Source organism: Rhinopithecus bieti, unplaced genomic scaffold, assembly GCF_001698545.2.
Source record: "Rhinopithecus bieti isolate Rb0 unplaced genomic scaffold, ASM169854v2 scaffold_39857, whole genome shotgun sequence".
NCBI lineage: Eukaryota > Metazoa > Chordata > Mammalia > Primates > Cercopithecidae > Rhinopithecus > Rhinopithecus bieti.
In genome coordinates, this window is record NW_016816641.1 from 598,544 (window position 1) to 616,183 (window position 17,640).

Here is a 17,640-nt window from a genome sequence, read left to right on the forward strand (position 1 = left end):
AAAAAAAAAAAAAAAAAAAATTCCTATCACCCACATTTTAAGACATACATCTATACTTTAATAAGGCACTCTTAAGATATAAAACAGTTTTAAAAACAATGACATTCTACACTAGGGCTAAACCCATTCCTCTGCCATAGAGATGGAGTGAATTGTCTCTTTGAATCAAGTCAATCTCTGTGCACCAACACAAACAGGCAGGTGTCTCGACCCATTCCAAATTTATCTAAGTAGCTGAATTTTATCAATGGGACTCTCCCATCCCCTAGTCGGGGAGTTACACAAACAGAACTGCCCAAGTTTGATGATGAAATTTAAAAACACTATCTCCTTTTTTCTAGAAATGCTTCCTTTGAACATATAACCATCACTTCCATTAGCTCCTGTCCATAAAGAAAAACACAATGGAAGATAACCAATGATTCCCCATATCCTTCAATCTTCCTGATGGGACAGAAATATAAAGGAACTTTACTTTTAAATGACAACCTAATAACTGTTAATAACATGACATTTTAGTTGTGTATCCTGTATGTATGTCATTGGTGCTAATGGCTTCCACTTCTAAATGACAAAAATTTGAATCCTACCATCCCTATTGGTAATTAAAACAAACACCAAAGCTTACAATATAGTAATGCAACCTCTAAGACTGTAGCAACAGAGAAATTTTAGTGGAGTTTCCACTCTTTCCTAAGTAATGGAAGAAAATGAAGAATCCAGAAAGGTCAGACTAAGCCTGAAACACAATTTCACTATGAAAAAAGGGTAACAAATGTCCCATCAGAGCAAGAGGAGTTAAAAACGTGGCATCAGGAGTATATCAGACTGAGGCGCTGTTGTGGGCTAGGTCTTTGCTTCCAATGAGTGAAGAAGGACATAGAAAGGAGCTCTGAGGTGCTTCTTTCCTTTATCTTTCTGGGCTGGCAGCAAATGATCAATTACTTCCCGTAGAACTTTTTGTTGAGAAGGAAGATCAGGAGGTTGACATTTACTTTAGCTCTATCAAATAATTTCATGACTGCAACTCCTTCATATTGTAGCTGCAGCAGGTCCTATTAACAAAACAAAACAAAACATTTTGACAGTTAATCAAGTCTGTGGAACAAGGAAAAAGGACACAATGCAGGGAGGGATCCAGATGGACTGAGGCCTGCCTTGTGTGCCAGATGTGAACTGGGGTCAAAGAAAAGTTCCTAGCTAGGAAACTACCCACTGCACAACCAGCCTGAGAGCTGGAGCAATAGGGTGCACTGGCCAAGGGACTCTTCTGGTTGATTTGGAGTTAGGAAATCATGTTGTTCATATCAAAATTCATCATACATGGAAAGAAAAAAAAACATGTTCAGTTGCCACACACACCTAAGCTTTTTATTTCAGAAGTCAAAATGACATTTTCCCATTTCATCCATGTTATGGGTCACTAGTTTTCATAAATCTGGAAAAGGTGAAGATTAAACCTAGGATAAAATATACTAAGCATGGGAAATGAGACAAGGCTAGTAATGTCACCTCAATACTATCTGCTAGATTCTTTTTTTTTTTTTTGAGACGGAGTCTCGCTCTGTCACCCAGGCTGGAGTGCTGTGGCCGGATCTCAGCTCACTGCAAGCTCCGCCTCCCGGGTTCACGCCATTCTCCTGTCTCAGCCTCCCGGGTAGCTGGGACTACAGGCGCCGCCACGTCGCCCGGCTAGTTTTTTGTAGTTGTTAGCAGAGACGGGGTTTCACCGTGTTAGCCAGGATGGTCTCGATCTCCTGACCTCGTGATCCGCCCGTCTCGGCCTCCCAAAGTGCTGGGATTACAGGCTTGAGCCACCGCGCCCGGCCTAGATTCTTAATTTCTATTCCACATGAGAACACTTTCTTTCTTTTTTTTTTTTTTGAGATGGAGTCTCGCTCTGTCGCCCAGCCTGGAGTGCAGTGGGGCGATCTCAGCTCGCTGCAAGCTCTGCCTCCTGGGTCCATGCCATTCTCCTGCCTCAGCCTCCCAAGCAGCTGGGATTACAGGCGCCCGCCACATGCCTGGATAATTTTCGTATTTTAGTAGAGACGGGGTTTCACCATGTTAGCCAGGATGGTCTCGATCTCCTGACCTCATGATCCGCCCGCCTTGGCCTCCCAAAGTGCTGGGATTACAGGCGTGAGCCACTGCGCCCGGCAACATGAGAAAACTTTCTATCCTGAAGGCAAGGGGAAAAGAGAGAACTTGATGTTTTATTAGGTGTCTGCCATGTGCTTGGCATTGTGTAAGCACATTATATAGCATCTTTTAAAAGTCCTCACAAAAATTTTTATGAGGTGCGATTATCCTAACTTTAAAGATGAACTATCGAGGCTCAGAGATGTTAAATGACTTGCACAACAGGACAAAGATGGACGTGGTAAATCCAGATCTGATTGCAATGCTCCTGCTTTTCCTGTTACTTTCACCATTGTCCTGAACAAGTGTAAGAAATCTGAGCATTCTCACTTCTAAACTTTAGAAGAATGGTGATGAGAAAGCAAGGGTCAAAAGGCTTGAAAGGACGCCACAAGGCCGGGTGCGGTGGCTCACGCCTGTAATCCCAGCACTCTGGGAGGCTGAGGCAGGTGGATCACGAAGTCGGGAGGTAGAGACCAGCCTGGCCAACATGGTGAAACCCTGTTTCGACTAAAAATACAAAAATTAGCTGGGCATCTGGCGTGGCGGTGTGCGCCTGTATTCCCAGCTATTCAGTAGGCTGAGACAGGAGAGTCACTTGAACCTGGGAGGTGGAGGCTGCAGTGAGTCGAGATTGTGCCATTGCACTCCAGCTTGGGCAATAAGAGCGAAACTCTGTCTCAAAAAAAAAAAAAAAAAAAAAAAAAATTAGCCGGGCGTGATGGTGCGCACCTGTAATCCCAGCCACTCAGGAGGCTGAGGCAGGACAATCAGTTGAGATCACACCACTACACTCCAGTCTGGGCGACAGGGTGAGACTCTGCCGCTCCCCCACCCAACCGCAAAAAAAAAAAAAAGGACCCCACAAGTTCAATCATCTGCTGGAAAAATCCTAGCAGCTCCATGAAGGCTGCTGGCACCTGTGCCTAACATAATACCCCACACCTGGCAGTCACCCCACATTTAATGAATTTGTACATAAATTAATAAATTACCATAGGCAGACTGGTTGGCCTAACACAATTTGATTAAAAAATGTAAAAATAAAAACATGTTCTGATAACTCCATGTAAATAAAATAAAAAAATTTTAAAATTAAAAAAATAATAATTTGGTGAAACTGAGGGAATAAGAGGTTCCTTTTTTTTTGTTGGAAGTATTTTAGTTAGCTGTGTGCATCACAAAATCACTTCACATTTGTTTAGCTAACATGTTTTAATGGTCTACTGGTCACTGAGAAGGAAACGAAGATGACTAAGAAATGCTACCTGTCCTTAAGGAGTTTATGGCTTTAGCGGGGAGAGGGGAAGTAAGTCAACACCTACTGTAAACAGAGGATGTCTGCAAGGGCTACAGAAGCGAAGGGGAAACCACCTATTATGGTTTGGCTGGGGGAGGTGCACACATCGAAGTACTTGACAAATGATGGAGGAACAAAAGGGGCGGGGTTGGAAGGCAGGGGAGGGGAGGGAGGGCAGCATGAGCAGAAGCCCAAATGCACATTCACAGGAAGGCACCTGCCCAGGCTGGCAGGGCATGGCTGTGTGAAGCAGTGCAAGAAAGGAGACAGGAGCAGACTAACCGGTGCCACATACACAAAGCTAAAGGAGTCTGGACATCACCTAGGAATCCTCTCAATGCCCTGCTATTTTTTAACGTGTAAAAATAAGATATTTCAAAATAAAACTTAGGGATCTTTATGCTGCAAAATGAATTACTCCCGAGTTCTTTTGGATTTAAGATAGGATGTGGTTTACAAACATAAACTTACATACAACTTGTCAGAAGTGCATCTAACCTTTAAATACCTACATCAAATCAAAATGAGAAAAAAATTTCAAGCTACTGAGTAGACTCACAAATTTGCAATGTCAGCATGTGTACTTATGCATTTTGTTCAAGTCCAAGGTATCAGCTCAATTTACTGGCAGCACTAAGTGGAAGCTTCAGATAAATGTTTTCTGAAGATTTACATCTGCAAAAGCTCTCCAGAGTGTACACACCAAACCAGACATGCTGCAACACTCAGATTCTTTCCCCACAGTGTGGAGCCTAGCTCACTGCTGAATGTAGACAGCTTTCCTCAGACGAGTCTCCTCTTTATCTAGTTCTCCTACTTGGACAAGAATCTCATCCAGAAAGCTTTTGGTTCCTGCTGGTGCATACCCACCTGATAATGTAACATAAAAGTCTCCATTTGAACTCCCATGAATTTGGCTTTCACTTCAAAGTCTCCAACTTCTTCTGTTGGACTGATTTCAAAGATAACATTTTTAAACCTGTTGAAAGATAACATCTTAAGGGTGTGGTTTTGATGTTCTCATATAAAAATACTCTGTGAAATGGGGAAAGGAGATGAACCAAGTCTTCAAGGGTGAAAAGGGGTAGAAAATGTAGGTCAAAAGTACTTCTGCACCTGAAGCAGCATGGATTGCCACGCCTAACTACCATCTGCTCTGGGACTTGGAGAGAGGAATGGCAACCTCTCCCTGCCTGCAGCACTTGCATTCTATAAGAGGAACCACTGAGGAGTGCCACAAGTGGCCTGTGAAGGGATGACATCATAGTAATTCTCTTCACTTCCACATGGCCAAAAATGAAACCTAATGATAAAAGGAGAAAACAGGAAACTGGGGTGGCAGGAGAGGGTCTGTGTGTGTGAATACATGCATGTTTGAGGACTGGGAGAAGTAAATAAACAAAAGGGGGTCAGTATAAAAAGCGCCAACGGAGGAGGTTTTTCTAGAAAGAGTAGGTGCTGTGTACATAAGCACACTCAGTATTATTACCAAAGATAAATTGTTATTATTAAAAATATTTAAGTTACACTCATTCACAACACGTTACCTGCCAGGAAATTTCAGGGAGCCAAAAGGAAAAGGGGTTATGCAGCCGGGCACGATGGCTCACATCTGTAATCCCAGCACTTTGGGAGACCGAGGCAGGCGGATCACAAGGTCAAGAGATCGAGACCATCCTGGCCAACATGGTAAAATCCCGTCTCTACTAAAAATACAAAAATTAGCTGGGCGTGCACCTGTAGTCCCGGCTACTCGGGAGGATGAGGCAGGAGAATTGATTGAACCCAGGAGCCAGAGGTTGCAGTGAGCTGAGACAGTGCCACTGCAGTCTAGCCTGGTGACAGAGCAAGACTCCATCTCCAAAAGAAAAAAGAAAAAAAGGGATTAAGGCATTCTCTGGGTGATCAAAGTATAGCACCCCAGATTTCCAGAACTCAACTATGGAGCTACCTTACCTATTACGAACAGGGCTGAGAACCATGAAAGATGCAAAAGGTCACTGAGAGTTAAAGGAGAAGTCACAAAACCCATGCACTGAAACATACATGCATTTTATTCAACTGGAATGCCTCACGGGTTATTCCTTAAAGATATTTATCTTAAGTGATAAATAATTTTACCAGATTTAGTTGGCTATTTAGTTTCTAAGCCCATATAAGTAAATTAAAAAGAAGAAAGAAAGGCAAATAGAGGAAGGCACTTGAACAGTAGTGGTAAATAATGACAAAAAGGGCAATATTGACTCATGCCTGTAATCTCAGCACTTTGGGAGGCCAACGCAGTAGGATTGCTTGAGCCCAGGAATTCAAGACCAGCCTGGGCAACAAAGTGAAACCCTGTCTCTACAAAATATAATTAGTTGGGTATGGTGGCACACGCCTATGGTCCCAGCTACATGGGAGGCTAAGGTGGGAGGATCTCTTAAGCCCAGGAGGTTAAGGCTGCAGTGAGCTGTGATCATGCCAGTGCACTCCTGCCTAGGTGACACAGCAAGATTCTGTCTCTAGAAAAAAATTTAAAAATTATGTACCCATTAAAAAGGATGCTTTCAATGAATATAAAAAATGCTCACAGCATAATAAGAAAAAAGTTGGATACATGACCATAAACAGTATTGTCTCCATTTGTGTTAAAAAAATATTAAGTAGCCGGGCTCGGTGACTCAAGCCTGTAATCCCAGCACTTTGGGAGGCCGAGACGGGCGGATCACGAGGTCAGGAGATTGAGACCATCCTGGCTAACACGGTGAAACCCCGTCTCTATTAAAAAATACCAAAAACTAGCCGGGCAAGGTGATGGGCGCCTGTGGTCCCAGTTACTCCGGAGGCTGAGGCAGGAGAATGGCGTAAGCCCGGGAGGCGGAGCTTGCAGTGAGCTGAGATCAGGCTACTGCACTCCAGCCCAGGCGACAGAGCGAGACTCCGTCTCAAAAAAAAAAAAAAAAAAAAAAAAAAAAAAAAAAAAAAACTAAGTAGTTATTTTAGGCTGGGTGCAATGGCTCATCCCTATAATCCTCCCAGCATTTTGGGAAGCCGAGGAGGGCAGATCACTTGAGATGAGGAGTTTGAGACCAGCCTGGCCAACATGGTGAAACCCTGTCTCTACTAAAAATACAAAAATTATTTGGATATGGTGGCAGGCAACTGTAATCCAAGCTACTTGGGAGACTGAGGCAGGAGAATCACTTGAACCTGGGAGGTGGAGGTTACAGTGAGCTGGAGGTTGCAGTGAGCTGAGATTATGCCACTGCACTCCAGCCTAGGCGACACAGAGAGACTGTTCCCCCTCCAAAAAAAGGCCTGTAATTCAGCACTTTGGGAGGCCGAAATGGGAGGATCACGAGGTCAGGAGATCAAGACCATCCTGGCTAACACGGTGAAACCCCATCTCTACTGAAAATACAAAAACTTAGCTGGGTGTGGTGGTGCATGCCTGTAGTCCCACCTAATCGGGAGGCTGAGGTGGGAGAATTGCTTGAACCTGGGAGGCCAAGGTTGCAGTGAGCTGAGATCACGCCACTGTACTCCAGCTTGAGTGACAGAGAGACTCCGTCAATAAGAAGAAGAAGAAAAAATATAAAGTAGTTAGATAAATAAGTGGGTGAGTTGTGGATAATCTTTATGTGAATAGAAAAAAAATACATTAAAATGATTTCCCTGGTTATCTCTGGCTTGTGAAATTACAGGTGTTTTCTTTTTTATGCTTTACTGTATCTTCAAAGCTTAATAATGGATACATATTATTTTAGAATCAGAAAAATGTAAAAGTTCTTTTTTTGAAAGTTTTTTTTTCCCCCAGACACAAGAAGAGAAAGATCAGTAGCCTGAGGTCACAGGGCTGACTGAGCAGACGCTTAATAAATGCTTGTTAATGAGGCTGGGCCCAGGACCTATGGGAGGATGACAGGTCAGGTCCACGAACCACGTGCAAAAAAAAAATTTTCCCAGAAAAGAAAATGAAGGTTAAGTGCCTGGTTTTTAGCTGTAAGTGGAATAAAGCAAACTCCTCTTATTGTTACTCTTAATTTATTCTTGGTTTAGAAACAGAAGAAATCCAAGGAATGGCTTCCTGCTTTAATGAGGAAAAATTAAGATCAGACCCAAAGAAGTGAACATGACCTGAGACAAAGGTTCTACAAACAAGGAAAAGAAAAACTCTTTTATGATAAATTAACTCTGAAGTATGAGGCCTAATTCTACACATAAAATATATAAATACATAAAAGTATTAAAAGTAACCATCCAGAAAAGAGAAATAAAGACAAAAGGCAAAGATGTGATAAATGTAGAAATAAAATCAACTTATAAAACAAAAGCAAAGACTCACTGATTCACTTGCAGGTCCTCAATTTCCAGAAGAACTCCTTTTCATGCAGTCTTGCTGCTGTATATTTCAGAGAAATCTTTTGCTTTTCTTTCCTTTCATTTCCCTAGGCTTTTTGGAGACTCTGTAAAAATCACATCATGTCACTTTCTACAAGTAACCATCTATTCTGAATCTTCATCACTGGTAACTGAAGGAAACAAGGTCAGAAACCAAACTTCCAGACATAAGCATAAGTAACATACCAACTCTAAAATGGCAAACAAATGTTAGAATTAGCCTAAGCAATATCTCTGCAAAACAGGGGAAAGATTACTAAATTGCTTCTATTTTTAGTTTAAATTATATTTGAGAACACTCCCATGAATTTAACAGTGTCTTAATCCTCCCATGTCCTTCTGGGAACTTCAGTACCTAACAAGTAACTATGAGAGCTTCATATGCCAGCCTGAGGGAATGGTACTGAATCCCAGCAGCAAAGGAGTTACTCTAAGCCCCTCAGCTGTGTAGGGAAAAAATAAAAATATCATCAAATAAATACTTTTTAAAAGCATTTAAGCCAGCACAGCAATTACAGATGAATGAGAATAAGGAAAAGAAACAGGTTAGGAGGCTATTAGGATAATCAAGGCAAAAAGTGGTAACTTCAGAAACATGCCCCCATCTGCAAAATGACATATGTACAAGAGATTATTTGCTGCAGCATTTAAAAAATAATAACAAACAACTGGAAACAAATGTTCATCAATGGAGAACTGCTTAAATAAATTGTTATATCTATCTGTATAATGGAATAATACACAGCATTAAAAAAAATGAGAATCTAGGTCTGCTTGCTTAGAAGGCCTGGAGGCCATGACAAATCTGGCAGTGAACACACCCAGTTCTAGATCTTGGTTTCTAAATACCATTCTTCATTCAAAGAAACCAGGGATTCTTGGAAAAAGTTCATTCTGGTTCTGGGGAGGGGAAACTACAGGTTGAACATGAAACATCTTGTGTCAGGAAGTACACAAAGAACAATGGAAACACGTCAAAAGCTCATAGGAGTCAGCTCTGTAAGCCGGGTTAGGTGGGCCTATTTTTCATCCCTTCCCATCAGCCCTGCCTGATCCCAGGGAGTCTTCCAGGCAGAAAGAGAAAGACAGAGTACATGCACAAGCCAGAGAAACGGGAAGCAGATATGGCAAAATGTTAGAAATGGGTGAATCTAGGTGAAGGGCATATGGGTGCTTATTGTTCTATTCATTCCATCTTTCTGAGATTTGAAAACTCTTAAAATAAAAAGTTAGGAATACATAATAAACTACCCTACAAGTAAAACCTGCTCTTATCACCCACCTCTCTGGGTTTTCAGTTCCCTCCCTGTAAAATGGGAATGCTGATAGCTTGCAGTCAATGCCAAGAAGGCTGGATTCGACTTTCCTCAGTACCCAGGAAAAAAATCAGAGCCTGTGATCTTGTCCCCAGGAAGAATAGAGAGGAGCAAGGGGATCCAAATTTGCACAATATTCGTTAAGTGATTTTGGGACCACTAGATGATCTCCTTTCATGATTTTAATTTCTAGAACCAAGAAGATTTTTTTTTTTTGAGATGGAGTCTGGCTCTGTCGCCCAGGCTGGAGTGTAGTGGCGCGATCTTGGCTCACTGCAACCTGTCTCCCAGGTTCAGGTAATTCTCCTGCCTCAGCTTCCCAAGTAGCTGGGACTACAGGCGTATGCCACCACGCCCACCTAATTTGTGTATTTTTAGTAGAGATGGGGTTTCACCATGTTGACCAGGCTGGTCTTGAACTCCTGTCCTCAAGTGACACGCCCACTTCAGCCTCCCAAAGTGCTGGGATTATAGGTCTGAGCCACCTTGACAGGCCCCAAGAAGATATTTTGCAAAAGGAATACTTAGCAATACGCATCCATGAAATCCCCCACCCACTATTTATATCATACACTAACAAATGGAACAGGCAATTATACAAATGATTAGAGGTAAAATAAAAGACTAATGCAATAAATAGATCCAGTGTATTTTAAGTAAAAATTTCCAGCGTCATTTCAGTTGCCTCTGCTTTTTCCTCACTCTAATTCTTTTCCCTGACATCAATTCTTAAAAGAAAAAATACTCACTTGCCCTTGCTGGCTAAGTTATCCAAGCAGGTTTTAATATAGCTTTTATAGTAATCCACCTGCTCCCCATAAAAGGTGGCCTTAGAATTCAGAGCAGCGTATGTCTGTTGAAGTTTCACTAGTTCAGCCTTTCTCCTCTGTCGGTACCTCCGCTGATTCCGAATATCCTGAGACATAATTATTAGAGTTAGAAAAATAACAACAGGTATCAGGCACTTCTTGAGTGATTATCATTTCACACTAGAACCCAGCAATGCTTAACTCTGCCTTAAATATGATTCCATACTTTTTTATTTTTTTGAGACAGAGTTTTGCTCTGTTGCCCAGGCTGGAGTGTGCAGTGGTTGAGATCATGGCTTACTGTAGCCTCAGCCTCCCAGGCTCAAGTGATCCTCCCACTTCAGCCTCCAGAGTAGCCGGGACTTATAGGCACATGCCATCATATCTGGCTAATTAAAAAACTTTCTTTTGTAGAGATGGGGTCTCAAGTGATCCTCCTGCCTTGGTATCCGAAAGTGCTGAGATTTGTTTTCACAAATTAACAGAGAAATTCAGATCTCAAATTTTCTTCCTCCATTTGTATCTTCTAGCAGGGAAATGCGTCACATTTAGACTTACACATTTTTAGAATTTACTTGCAAAGCTGGTTTGACCTCTTATTTTGTTGGGAAAGGGAGAAAAAGAGAATTATAATACATCAACTACCAGTTCCCAGGTGTGCATAATATTATCTTAGTGCAACAGTAGAGAACACCTAAGCTCTCAGTCCTCACCAAAGCCCCTCGCTTGAGATGATTCATACAAATCAAGGATTTCATCAGCTTGATGTGAATTTATATTTCACAGTAATCATGAAAAAGATCTGGAAGAATTCTTTAAGGCTGAAGACAAATTCTTTAAGGTCACAGGAGGCTCTAGTTAAGGTCCTCTCCCTAGTAATTTAGGCCATGGAATAAGCCACCTTAGGTCAGGCAAGGCCCTCGTGCTGGAGAGTCAGATATGATTTCTCAGAGAGGAGGGCACTAATTTGCCCATGAACTGAAGCTATGCTGTTATCTGGACAGTTACTGTCTCTCGAGCCTCTCAGCTTTGAACAAGGCCAGTTCCCCTCTATCCCCCAAATGCAGTACCCTGGCAATGTCGTTGATCAGTTCCTGGTATTTGTTCTTTGGGTCCACGGTTCCAAGCTCTGTTAGCTTCTTTAAACCTGTCTGGATCTTCTCTTTCTTCTCTTGAAGAGTGAGGTTGCTGTCTTCCTTTACAGATTTTGACTTTTTCATCTTGTCAGGGGTTTTGGCATCACGGATAGCACGTCTCTGCATGGCTCTCTGATGCTCTGCTTCCTACAGATGGGAAAAAGAAGTTCTCAGCAAGTTCACCACACTAATCCTAAACTTGAATTTATATAGCACATCCGCACCTGAACTTATACAGATCTTAAACTCCAACCTCGAAACAGAAGGAAACAAACTGACTCCTGACAAGTGACAGATGAGAAACTGCATGAAGCAGAGGCACTTCTTTCCACCTAGAAGAGATGATATCTACAAAAATCATACAACTGGGCCAGGTGCGATGGCTCATGCCTGTAATCCCAGCACTTTGGGAGGCCGAAGTGGGCGGATCACGAGGTCAGGAGTTCAAGACCATCCTGACTAACATGGTGAAACCCCGTCTCTACTAAAAATACAAAACCAAAATTAGCCAGGCGTTATGGCGGGCGCCTGTAGTCCCAGCTACTGGGGTGGCTGAGGCGGAAGAATGGCGTGAACCCAGGAGGTGGAGCTTGCAGTGAGCCGAGATCGTGCCACTGCACTCCAGTCTGGGCAACAGAGCGAGACTCTGTCTCAAAAACAAAACAAAACAAAACAAAAAAGGCACACAACTGCTTAGGGCTTCTTTGGTGGACTCCAGGTACAATCACCGAGACGGGACTGTACCGGCTACAAAGTCATTTTTCTCTACCACATTTTGAGACATGGAAGCCATTTAGTTTTATTAAAAACATAGCTGTATAAATGTTATACTAACACAACAAGAGCAGCGCTTAGTAAATTCTTGCTAATTCTTTTTGTCACTTTGTCACTTTCCATTTGGTGGAATCATGCTCGAGCATTGCCTCTGCTTTCAAACATGCTGCAGACACCCCATTAGTAACAGGGAAACACCTTCCCTTGATACTGCCATGCTTCAGTCACCATCCATTGTCTGTCCCTGTCTAACATATGATCTATACTTGCTGTTTCATTCTTTCAGCACTTTCTTCTTTACTGCTCTCATCACCAATTACCATACCCTGTCCAAAATCCAATGTCTTCTCTGTCACCTTGCTCATCTTCTCTGCACTGTGTTCTTGCTCTATGCATAGTTTTGTAATTCCATTTCTCTGTTTCTTCTCAGTACTTCAATGACTGCCTCTGTGTTGACAGATCCCAAATCTTTGTGACCATGGCTCTGGTGCCATATTCTCAACTGTCTGTACTGGGATGTTTACATTCGGGATGGCTTATACTTCAAGCTTGTAATTCCCCCTAACTGGAGCAATTCCCTTTCCCAATAGTCCCCTATCTTCTAAAGTCAAGACTACTCTGCATCACATAATGTAAAGAGCATAAGCTCTAGAAGCAGACAGAACTGGATCTGCATCTGGTTCTGTCACTACAAGTTGATGATCTTGGCCAGTTAACCTGTAAGGGTCTTAGTTTCCTCATCTGTAAAATAAAGATGAAAAGACTCGACTCATGGGAATGTTGCAAGGATTAAATGAAAGAACAGAGGTGAGAGCACCAAACACAAACTAGGTTCTCAATAACGATGGGCTCCTCCTTCCTTATTTCAAATTTCTTTCTAGGTTCAACATGTTTCAAGTATTGTTTTATACATCCTTACTTGCCTTTCACACATATCTAATCAGTAATCAGTCATAGCAGCTGACAGCTGAGACTTCATTTAAAACAATGGTTTCCCAATAGTTCTCTCTGCAGCCTTAAGAGTTTGCCAGAGGCACCACAGAGTCCTATAGGGCTGGATTTCAGATGCCCTATTCCTGGCTAGCAGAGTAGCAGAGTACCTGCTTTATATACTGGGCTTCTAGGTAAGTTGCCACTTAATGAAACAGATTACCATGCTTAAAATTTGGAAATGAATGGCCTGACCTACTTTCCTTATTTGACAAATAAGAAACAGACCTCTCAAAGTGCTGGGATTACAGGTATGAACCACTGTGCCTCCTTATTTGACAAATGAGAAACACAGGCACAGTGGTTCATACCTGTAATCCCAGCACTTTGAGAGGCCAAGAGTTTCTGAGATCAGCCTGGCCAACATGGTGAAACCCTGTCTTTACCAAAAATACAAAAATCAGCCAGGCGTGGTGGTGCACACCTGTAGTCCGGCTATGCGGGAGGCTGAGGCAGGAGAATCACTTGAACTCAGGAGGCGGAGGTTGCAGTGAGCCAAGATCATGCCACTGCAGGCCAGCCTAGGTGAGAGTGAGACTCTGTCTTAAATTTAAAAGAAAAAAAAAAGGAACAAAGGTCTTAGATACGACATGACTCATCCAACCCTACATAATGCCAGGTCCCAACCCCCATCTGCCCGCCCCACTGGACCTTATCACACACCTAGATGACTTAACCACCATCTGCTCTCATAGCACTGCTGAATTAATTAACATTGAATGGTCTTGAACCTTATAGAGGCTCTTTATTCCTTATCTCTGCAGTGCCAAATTCCCATCTAGTTTGTGAGTTCTAAATAATTTGGTCTCATGTTTTATTTCTTACTAGTCACCTCCACCCACAGCTCCATTCTAGACATGAAGTCTGGTCGCATCATGCTCTTCCCTCCTTTGTACCTTTGTTCACATCGCTCTCCTGCATCGAATGCCCTCTCTTGTCTTACATGCACACCCAAATCCTATCCACCTTTATACGTCTGGCTCCAGTTCCACTTGTTTTAGGAAGCCTTCCTAATGCATTGCTTCACCGGCCTCTTTCCTGAAACTTCTATTATTTTTTAGTCAGTATCATAGTTAATTTTGAATGGTTTCATCGCTGTTTCAGGAATACATGTCACATTTCCCCAACAAGATCATGAGTTCACTGAGTTTAGGAGCCATATTCTGTACTTTTCTTCTATCTACCACGGCATGTAACAGAATTCCAAATATATAATATTCAATAAATTGCAGTGAACCCTACACATTAATGGTTTCAACCAACCCTGAAACTATTTGAAAAAAAAAATACAACAATAAAAAAAGTACAAATTTTAAAAATACAGTAACAACTATTTACATAGCATTTATATTGTAGTAGGTATTATAAGTAGTCTAGAGAGGATTTAAAGTATATGGGAGAATGTGTGTAAGTATATGCAAATACTATACCATTTAATTAATTAATTAATTATTAGTATTAGTATTAGTATTTTTGAGACGGAGTCTCACTCTGTTGCCCAGGCTGCAGTGCAGTGGCATGATCTCGGCTCACTGCAAGCCCCACCTCCCAGGTTCATGCCATTCTCCTGCCTCAGCCTCCTGAGTAGGGGGGACTACAGGCATCTGCCACCACGCCCGGCTAATTTTTTGTATTTTTAGTAGAGATGGGGTTTCACGTGTTAGCCAGGATGGTCTCGATCTCCTGACCTTGTGATTTGCCCGCTGCGGCCTCCCAAAGTGCTGGGATTACAGGTGTGAGCCACCGCGCCCAGCCAAATACTGCACCATTTTATACAAGGGACTTGAACATCTATGGATTTTGGTATTGGCTGGGGGTGGGAGGAATGGGTGCTGGAAAGTAACCCCTGTGGATACCAAGGAACGGATATACTGGATGGACACAATGGAACCAAAAACTTTCTCAGATGAGCTGTAACTATCACTGCCCCCCAGTTACATTCACTCTCACCCCTAGGTTACCAACTCGTATTTGCATCTCCCCTCCTTTATCTGACATGCACCTATCAGGAGAGCTTATCTACCAAACAAAGGAGTATATTAGACCCTAAATTTTACCTGTTCACTGGTGGCTGGTGTTTCTAGGATTTCAGTCAAGGTCTCTCCTGGCTGGAACCGTATGACATCCACAATTAAACGTTTTGTACTGAAACAAGATGGGGGAAGCATTTAAATATTACCAGTGTTCTAGTTCCTCTCAAATGGACCGAAGCAGCAGCAGCAGCACAAACCGTACCTCACAGAAGTCCCAAGCAGCAGCTGCCAGCACACAGTACTCAAGGCACTAGGCTTATTTACCCAACCATACCATAAGTAGGTACAAGGGTTAGGATTTCCAAGATTTACATTTCATTGTAGCATATTAGCAAAATAAGGCAGAAAAATCCTGTGCCAAGTACAATATGCGAGGTGATTGGTGACTGGGATTATGAAAAGTATGAGAGGTCAGGATGGTCATTTCAGGTATGACCCAGTAGGTTCCTCTCCAAAGGTCAAGAAATCTTTGGATTACATTCATTTCATTCTTCCTACTTTTGATACTCACTTCAGTAAGATGGTTCGAGCATCCATTTCTGCATTCTCATCTCCAGGCACATCAAACTTGTTGGTCAGGGTGAGAGACACTTCTGTCTTAGCCAGTGCCTCCTTATTTGGGTCATTTAAATTGCCAGAGCTTTCCCCTGAAGTTTTGGGAGGGTGGAAAGAGTTAGCGTAATAAAGAGAGGAGATATTGGGGGGAAATAATACAAATAAAAGATGATGCAAGTCTAAGATAATACTTGAATCACCTAACATGTACAATGTGACGAGAACAACTTTTACTGAGAAATAAAATGTTATGCCAAATTATAAAGGCAAAGGATCCATAATAACTTCATAAATGTTTAAGAAATTATTTCAACATTACAATTTCACAATTCTCTCTCAAAGCATTCTTTCTGGCTGGGTGCAGTGGCTCAGGCCTGCAATCCCAGCACTTTGAAAGGCTAAAGGAGGAGGATGGCTTGAGGCCAGGAGTTCGAGACCAGCCTGGGCAACATAGTGAGACCCCATCTCTATTAAAACAAAAAACAAAAAAACAAAAACTCAGGAGGATCACTCGAGCCTAGGAATTTAAGGCTGCAGTGAGCTATGACTGCACCACTGTACTGCAGCCTGGGCAAAAGGGAGACCCTGTCTCATAACAAAGAAAAAAATTATTTCCTTTAGAGAACTTTTAATTTATAGTTATGTAATTATTTGTGTATCTGCAATTTTTTTTTTTTTTTTTAAACACACGCTGGCAGTATGTATCTGCATTTAAAATGATCTCTTCCTCTGTCTCCAGTTCCTTATAGATAGTGATCACATCTGGACTTTTTTGTTGTTGTTGTTGTTTTTGTTTTGTCTCTTATGAAACTATCAGGATCACATCTATTTTATTTCTCAATGTATATCCAGAGTTTGGTATAGTGCAAAAAACAGAGGAAGTGACAATTACACTTTTCTGTCACGTTCCCCTTTGACCTTCCAGGCAAAAGTTAGAACTTTACCTATCAGGGACTCGATGGTGGGCACCTCGCCGAGGTCGTCCAGCAGCTCGTGGATTGGATCATTGTGCTCCGGAGCAATGGCATCCTGGTGATCCAACAGGAGCTGCAAACACCAATGATCAACTCCATTTATACATTCAACTCTCCAGCCCATCCCTCCCTAGAACGCCTAACAATAATCTGCACAAAGAGGTTCCAACAAAGTTCCTATATTCAAAGAAACAACAAGCAAATCCTCAGCAAACTAACCCAAATAAACAACATGATATATAAAGCACCGCACTGGGCTCTGTTGAATGACTTGTTATGATGTAAGAAGAGGAAATACTGGTACTCTCTTAATCTCATGGCCATACAGGATTCAAATGTGCCCTGTGTAAGAAAGAACACTGTGGCTGGGCATGGTGGCTCATGTCTGTAATTTCAGCATTTTGGGAAGCCAAGGTGGGTGGATCACCTGAGGTCAGGAGTTCAAGACCAGCCTGGACAACATGATGACACCCTGTCTCTACTAAAAATACAAAAATTAGCCAGGCATGGTGGTGCGCACCTGTAATCCCAGCTACTAGGGAGGCTGAGGCAGGCGAATTGCTTGAACTTGGTAGGTGGAGGTTGCAGTGAGCCGAGATTGCGCCACTGCACTCCAGCCTGAATGACAGAGCAAGACTCCATCTCAAAAAAACAAAACAAAACAAACAAAAAACACAAAACACTGAAACTCAAAGTTCAATACCCAAAGTCATCAATGTACCTACTACCAGTTCAAGTAAGTCACATGCAGACTTTTACTTAATGTTTCCAGTGCATGACATGATGTAATTCAGAGAAAAGTATACCAAATCAATGTTATAATTATTGTAGGAGCACTCAATAAAGCCTTCAAGGTGCCATTATCCCCAGTGATGCCCTCAGAAATGACAGTAACCTGAAATTTCATTTACATTTTCCCATATGTCCTTGTTCCTGTTTTACATGTCCATGTCCCCAGAGGGGAAAAAATGATTTGAAAAATCTGAAGAAACATGGAACTCCAGCTTCCAAGGGAAAAATCCACTCCAAGGCTACACAGAGAAAGAAGCTAGTATTCTAGATCATGTTAGAAAAATAACACAGAGGGCTAGGGTAAAAAGAAAGAAGAGTAAAAGCACTATTTTATCAAGGTACTAGATCAATTTAGTGGGATTCTGATTCAGTAGGCCTGGGGGGTGTCCAGGAAACTTCATTTTTAACTACCAGCCCATAGGATTCTGATGCAGAT

The 17,640-nt window shown here is 42.1% G+C and overlaps 1 protein-coding gene across 1 annotated transcript in view; it reads right to left on the reverse strand.

Annotated features, from left to right (window-relative positions):
• Positions 1–6: 6 nt before the first annotated feature.
• Positions 7–17,640, reverse strand: part of IQGAP1 (IQ motif containing GTPase activating protein 1) — a 117,248-nt gene continuing 99,614 nt past the window's right edge. Inside the window, 10 exon segments of the mRNA XM_017854987.1 lie at positions 7–1,055; positions 4,313–4,421; positions 7,770–7,812; positions 7,815–7,850; positions 7,853–7,890; positions 9,891–10,057; positions 11,021–11,233; positions 14,908–14,995; positions 15,395–15,530; positions 16,383–16,485. Of these exon segments, the coding sequence (XP_017710476.1) occupies positions 942–1,055; positions 4,313–4,421; positions 7,770–7,812; positions 7,815–7,850; positions 7,853–7,890; positions 9,891–10,057; positions 11,021–11,233; positions 14,908–14,995; positions 15,395–15,530; positions 16,383–16,485 (1,047 nt within the window). The 3' untranslated portion in view covers positions 7–941.